The 7,500-nt window shown below is 36.5% G+C and overlaps 1 protein-coding gene across 4 annotated transcripts in view; it reads left to right on the top strand.

The window, feature by feature from the left end:
• Positions 1–7,404, top strand: part of tfap2a (transcription factor AP-2 alpha) — an 11,572-nt gene extending 4,168 nt beyond the window's left edge. For 3 of the 4 annotated variants that reach the window (XM_083530335.1, XM_083530333.1, XM_083530334.1), the window contains exons 2-7: positions 67–480; positions 1,407–1,458; positions 2,876–3,104; positions 3,524–3,642; positions 5,163–5,304; positions 5,991–7,404. In XM_083530335.1, the coding sequence (XP_083386461.1) occupies positions 67–480; positions 1,407–1,458; positions 2,876–3,104; positions 3,524–3,642; positions 5,163–5,304; positions 5,991–6,279 (1,245 nt within the window). In that variant the 3' untranslated portion in view covers positions 6,280–7,404. The remainder of the gene's footprint in view (positions 1–66; positions 481–1,406; positions 1,459–2,875; positions 3,105–3,523; positions 3,643–5,162; positions 5,305–5,990) is intronic. The other variant, XM_083530336.1, reaches the window with a different exon arrangement.
• The last annotated feature ends 96 nt before the right edge of the window (positions 7,405–7,500 follow it).

The following is a 7,500-nucleotide window of genomic DNA, read 5'->3' as shown; positions in this document are numbered from 1 at the left end:
ACAATGCTCCAAAAATCGAACACAGCGAATCTTGAATGTTTTTCTATTCTTTTTCTCTCTGTACAGGATCGTCACGACGGCACCAGCAACGGCACAGCCAGGCTACCTCAGCTGGGCAGTGTGGGCCAGTACAGCAGCGCACCGCCGCTCTCTCACACGCCGAACTCGGACTTCCAGCCTCCGTACTTCCCGCCGCCTTATCAGCCCATCTACCCGCAGTCTCAGGACCCCTACTCGCACGTCAACGATCCATACTCCATAAACTCGCTCCATGCGCAGCCTCAGCCGCAGCATCCAGCGTGGCCAAGTCAGAGACAGAGTCAGGAGAGTGGCCTGCTGCACCAGCACCGTGGCCTGCCGCACCAGCTTTGCAGGGAGTACCGTCGAGAAGTGCTCCTACCTTCGGCTCACGGCATTGACACTGGACTCTCAGACTCAATCCCCATCCATGGAATACCTCATTCTTTAGACGATGTACAGGTAAGGTGAAGCGTCAACTATAGCGTTACCCTCGGGGTGTGTTAGAAGCTCCATTTTACGGGAATTCTACAAAGCCTTTAACCTCAACAAACAGAATTTTGCTCATTGTTCAGATTTTGTGCCACATTTATACTTTTAAGATTTCCATTGCAAAATTCAAATCTCTATGAATAGAGGCAATAGCGACAGGCGCTTTGAGTAAAATTGCTAATTAAATTAGATTATTAATGGCAAATTATTGGTGGCATAAACAGCAATGCAATTTGGCTTTTAAAAAATGCAACCCACCATCTAAAGAGGCATCCGTTCTGATATTCAATAAATTTACCGATTTTTGTTTAGCACTATATTACATTATATATATATATATATATATATATATATATATATATATATATATATATATATATATATATATATATATATATACGTATATATATATATATACGGGTAAAATATTTCATTTACAAGAATGATAAAATATTCTAAAAAAAAAAAAAAGCATTATAAACAACATTATTAACGATATATATAAATATAAATTTTATTTTAAAACGCGATGAAAAAAAAATTATTGCACATTTATCTTAATAATGACTGATATTTTCGGTCGTGGTTCTTGTTTGCCCGCATGTTAATTTAATTGTTTGCACACTGAAAAAATCAGGCGAATAAAAAAAGACAAGGCAAAGTGATAGATTTGACACAAATCCATTTTATGCAAAAAGCAGAGTTTATATAGAGATATTTTATTTCTTGCACAACAGTTTGTGATGATGATGTTTTACTGTGATTAATGCTGATACGGAAATACGGCAAAATCTTTCCTCGTAGTCTTTCTGTAAAAATATAGGCATATGTATTAAGCCTATTTTCCCCTATGCATTTTAGTGTGATTTTTAATTTATTGCTTTCATCGTTTGTAGCACGTTGAAGATCAAGGAATTCACATCCCTGACCAAACCGTAATCAAGAAAGGTAAGCAATTTCCTTTTAAATACCATACTTGCCTCGACTGGCTGCCCATAGATTGTAAAGCCTAGCCGAACTTGCTCTGAAGTGTACACTGGGTTAATTTGTAGGCTTTTAGTTAGCTTGCTGGTGGGTTACTATCCATTTTAAACAGCTCTCTACAGCGGGCTTTTGCTGATAAGTCGCCTGAACTGAGTAACTTGGCGTGTTAATGCGATCCCATTTCTTTCATCGCGAACGACTTGCTCACAAGAAATTCAAGTACGGAATGGCAGCGGAAACGATTTATGCATCGTGTGGGCGGGAAGTATGCAGAGTCCATATTCTAAAAATACACAATCTATAAAAATTTATACATATGCCTATATGAATCTTAACCATGTGAATTGGTTATGTTCAATTAGGAAGTTCCTTTTGCTGCTCTGCATCTGCTTTTTTTCAAGTTTCGATTCCACATAAGTGTAGAAGCACAAATCCAGAAGAGATTTGAAGAAATTTAAGTCTAAACTGTTTTGGCAGCTGTAATTCCGTTTTACAGTATAAAATCTTTGTTACATATAATTTGTTGCGGATGCATTTCAGCTCTGTATTTTTATTTTTTTAATATCTGCACCATAATTGGTTGTTATATTAGCAATCTCCGGAGTTCGCTTAAGTGCCATTGTCTCTATTAGCCTCCACTGAGCCATTAATGTCACAAGTGATCTATCCAAAAGTGCTTAGCCCTTTGTCTCCGTTTACTGTGCAAAGAACGACAAAGAAACAACACGCGTTACAGTCGGATACGAGAAGCCACCGTGTGCGGGTTTGTGTGAGAGAATGTAGAAAATGTGCAATAAATAGATTATTTTAGTAGTGCAGAAATAATTTCTTCAAGAATAACGAATACTGGATTAGAAACATTGTCCACGATATATTTACAAATGTAATTTTAATAAAGTATCTGTCTATTATTATTCATATTATTATTTTATCGTTTTGTTATTACACGACTTCGATTAATACTAATATTAATAATTATTATTTCGTTATGCACGAGCCTTATTTATTGTTTCCAGATGCTCCGTTTCCTGTCATCCAGTCAGTGTCCAAATCAGACCAAAGCCTTGAATGTTCCGCTCTTATTCCCACCTTACGACTGTGATAATATTAACTATTTTGATGGAAAGACCACTTTAATACCCAAAGCGTATTCAAGCAGTTACAGTCATGAGCTGAATGTAATATCATTGCTACTGCATGTATTTTTCTACAACTAAGCACCTTAAAAAAACATATGGCTCTACAAGATACGATACGGTTCATAAGCGCATACACCTAATTTAATTCAGATTGCCTGGCAATTAGTGATCCTTTATTCTGCATGTGCTACACAAAGATCACCCCAAAAGTCCCATATATTGATTTGTGTCATATTTTTTAGGTCCAGTTTCGTTATCCAAGAACAGCAGCAACGTTTCGGCTATACCTATAAATAAGGATGGTCTTTTTGGCGGCGTGGTGAATCCAAACGAAGTTTTCTGTTCTGTTCCGGGGCGTTTGTCTCTTCTCAGCTCTACTTCAAAGTACAAGGTCACAGTAGCGGAAGTGCAGAGACGCCTCTCGCCGCCTGAGTGCCTCAACGCCTCCCTGCTCGGTGGGGTGTTGAGAAGGTGAGATAGTCTTGTTTTTCGCTCTTTCCCTTCCATTCAAATGCCACCAACAATTACATCGATCAACATATTAGGAATGTGCTCCTAAAGAGTCGTAGCAACAAGATCACCATAGCTACATATACAATCATATAAATTGGAATAAACAGTGACAAATTGCCCTCATTGTCCTAACGTAATAAAACACAAACGATGCAAATAAAACAGGAAAACAATGATCATTTATTAATTTTATTGTTTTTAGTAACGATATGGGGATAGGTTTCTGTAGTAGCAGTTGTTTGTGTATACAACCTTTGAATGACGCTTAATGATGCTTAGACCTAAGCAGATAGATTGTATAACCTGGTTCCTGGCACCCAGGAACTTAAAGATAGAGAAAAAACATTTTATATGACTGTATATGTTTTATGCAACAGGGCAAAATCTAAAAATGGTGGAAGATCCCTGCGTGAAAAACTGGACAAAATTGGATTAAATCTCCCTGCAGGAAGACGCAAAGCAGCAAACGTTACTCTGCTGACGTCACTGGTAGAAGGTGAGTCGCTGTACAAGTGCGTGTAAATTGTGGTGCTCAATTTCACTGCGCGTGGGCAGTGAAAAGAAACATAAGAACTGATTGATTATTTTTTTTTAAACAAACGAACTGGAACCTTAAAACACCAGGACTTGTGTGCGATTCTTAAAGGCACCATTCTAACCTGTATGAACAGTGCCGATTAGTAGACCTACATTGTTTCAGGGCTTTATGCAGCATCCTACAATCTTTAATTTCAATTAGTTTTTTTAAATGTTTTTTTGTTTTGTTTTAAAATCACAAGTCTGTTTTTGCATGGTGTTAATATTCAACATGATATATATATATATATATATATTTTTATAGCTGACTGATTTGTAATATCTTGATGCATGTTGCTTCCTTTATTATTATTATTATTATTAATATTGTTGTTGTTTTTCAATGTTTGTTTACAAGCAATGCCTTGTGTGAATTATTTGGGTAAAATTTCTATTTTGCTTGCAAAGTTGAAGGTGATTATTCTGTGCGGTGGTATTTGGTTTTAAAGGTGAAAGCCTGAGAAGGTTCATTGGTTCTTGTTAATCATTGTCGCTGAAGACTGAAAGCAATATTCATCCTGCTTCACTGAAATTTGGTTTTGTATGGTAATGATCCTGGTGAAATGTATGATTCTTCATGGTAAAGTGGAGGGGAATGGAGGACGCTGAACCGATTATTTATTTAATAGGACAGCGGATTTTAGAAGTGATGTTATTGTTTATTGAGCTCCGTTTTATGGAAACCGGATTACTGGACCCTAGCTTGTTAATTGGCGCATGCGTCCTTCCGGGGGTTAGACTAATAGCAGGGACACCAGACGTTACAATCCAACTGTTTCAGGAAATGAAAACCAAAGACTTAAGGAACTCAACAAAACAGACAAACTGATTGACCTGTGATTCTCAAGGTTAAATGAGGTATTTGTGAAAGAATACCTGCAGCTGCTTGTATTGTTCACAATCTTTATATTCGCTAAAACATTGTAGAAGAATTGCGATTCGATGTTATGGTGTCTGTGTGACGTTATTAAATACTTTTATTGTTTACCTTGTGATGGAAAACATTATTTATTTTGACACACACACACATATAATATATATATATATATATATATATATATATATATATATATATATATATATATATATATATATATATATATATATATATATATATATATATATATATATATATATATATATATATATATATATATATATATATATGTATATATATGTGTGTGTGTGTGTGTGTGTGTGTGTGTGTGTGTGTGTGTGTGTGTGTCTCAAAACATAATTTTCCCACTATTAAGCAGAACAATAAGTGCTGTTAATAATTTGTGATTAATAAATGTAGGCTGTTGGAAGAATGCCCTGTCCGTTTGCCGAGAACGTTAATTAGATGATAAATGTGCAAAGTGAAGGTGTTAATTGGTCTACATTTGGTGTCAGTAATTTAAAGTAATATATTACACACTCAACCCATTTTCTTCTTCTTAGGCGAAGCTGTGCATCTTGCCAGAGATTTTGGTTATGTATGTGAGACCGAATTTCCAGCCAAGGCAGTAGCTGAATATGTAAACCGTCAGCATTCCGACCCAAATGAACAAGTCCAAAGAAAAAATATGTTACTGGCAACAAAGTAAGTGATCTTTTTTTGCTTTTTGAATGACAAAAGGTTTAATTCAGGCACTGAATTTTTACCATCACGTAGTTTAATTCAGAAATCACTCGCGATTGCATAACACCAAATACTTTCGTAGTTGCATTCGTAGTTATAATTCGGTAGCAATTGTCATGCATTTTTTATGCGTTAATTTCATGGACTTCTTAATATTTATGTGAGGGTTAAGCAAATGTTTTCTAGTGAAGCATATGGCAAACCATCCCACTGGGTGACGTCCTCGCCACTTTTAAACCGTACATGAACACATTTTCTTTTTCTAGATTTTCGATGATTAATTCAGAAAAAAAGATATACGTAATCCTGCAAAATAAAAGCAAAGCACTATATAATGTTTGTTATTATGACAAACCTAAGCATTTATTGTAGGTCCTTCTCGTGTAGACACGCGAGTGACGTATACGGTGATGCGCATTTGACTTGATTAAACGGAACTTTAGTTCCTACCCCGCTTGATTTTGCAGTAACTGCTAAATTTCATTGCGTTATATTGATTACACAGCACACTCACATAAAATCAACAACAGTTGCTTATTGTTATTTTATTTTACTCAAGCAATCATTTTGATATAAGGTTCATTTGGCACTTTTGTGTGCGTTTACCACGTCATCAGCTTCTTACACTGCGTTGTGTCTCCTTCTAGACAAATCTGCAAAGAATTCACCGACCTCCTCTCCCAGGACCGTTCGCCTCTGGGGAATTCACGCCCGCAGCCCATACTCGAGCCGGGCATTCAGAGCTGTTTGACTCACTTCAGTCTAATTTCTCACGGATTCGGGACTCCGGCTGTGTGCGCGGCCGTCACTGCGCTACAGAACTATTTGACCGAGGCCATTAAAGCGATGGATAAAATGTACCTCAACAACAATCCCAACAGCCACTCCGAGTCCGGCACTAAAGGTGGAGACAAAGACGAGAAGCACAGAAAGTGATTTGCGACCAGTAGAACACCGCACAGATATTGTAAACGTATATATATAACACTAGTGATTAAAAAAAGGACAATGTGTCATTTCCCGGTCTTGACGATTTCCCTGTTTAATTTCTTTTAAAAACCGCAGTTCGGCGTGGAATTCATGGAAAGACACGTTTATCTAAAAGACAAGAAAAATGTGTTAATGAGGCGCAGGAACCAGCTCCTGACATGGAGCGCGTGAGCAAGGAAGTAAAAAAAACTTTTTCCACACAACTTTTAATGAACACCCTCTTTTTTATGAGCTGCAACGGGCAGATTTAGGCTGAAATACATGGTTGTAACCATGTGACAAAATAACCTGAAAGAGGATGATTTTCTATCAGTATTGTGAATAATAAACTTGAAAGAGTCCCACAGTCCCATGCCATGTCTTCACACACAGACCAACTCGAACTTTCAATTCAAACACGATTCACGGTTATATGAGGAAATCTGTGTTCATGTATGTATATATTTATTTATGTGTAATTTAACGGGAACTGTAAATATGGTGCGTCTGTTGAAACTTCTTTTTTATTTATCTGGTGCCTCCTGTTTTAGTGGGTTTGAATATTCGCTTAGTTCTTTATGTGGTTTTATGGTTCTTAGGAAACAGAAGGGTTTTTTTATTTCAATTCAGCCCTCTTGTAGCATGTTGAGGCGTCACTGAAGCAAGTGAACAAATTTAATAGAAATAAACGTTTATTTCTCTGTCCATCCCTCATGTCAGTTCCTCTTCAATTGGAAAAAAAAATCGCAAAAAGACCCCGTGACTAGTTTTATGTTTCTATTTTCTTGGGCCTTTATGTGAGCTTTTATTGTTTTGTGCCAATCAGAATACTTTCACGTCGTGTTCTTCCCTTGAAGCACCATAAGAGCAATAAATGGATAATCTATTGTCTTTAGAATTCATTTTTATTCTTTCTTTTTTACGAAATTTTAAAAACATTTGGATCATCTGAAATCTGGTATCCCACGTTCAATGTCGAATTGGAGGCAGTTTTCTCTGTATTGTGTTGGCAATAGTTCCCATTCCTGTCAATGTATTATAGTCATTTGTTGCCCACAAAAGAAAATAAATATTTGATACGCTTCATGTGAATTGAATTTCCTATTTTAATTAAAGCATCTTTTATTTGCAGTGACTGACACGTCATGCTATATCTATCTATCTATCTATCTATCTATCTATCTATCT

Source organism: Silurus aristotelis, assembly GCF_946808225.1.
Source record: "Silurus aristotelis genome assembly, chromosome: 25".
Classification (NCBI taxonomy): Eukaryota; Metazoa; Chordata; class Actinopteri; order Siluriformes; family Siluridae; genus Silurus; species Silurus aristotelis.
Note: the sequence above shows the minus strand (reverse complement) of the source record. Positions and strands in the feature narration are given on the sequence as shown.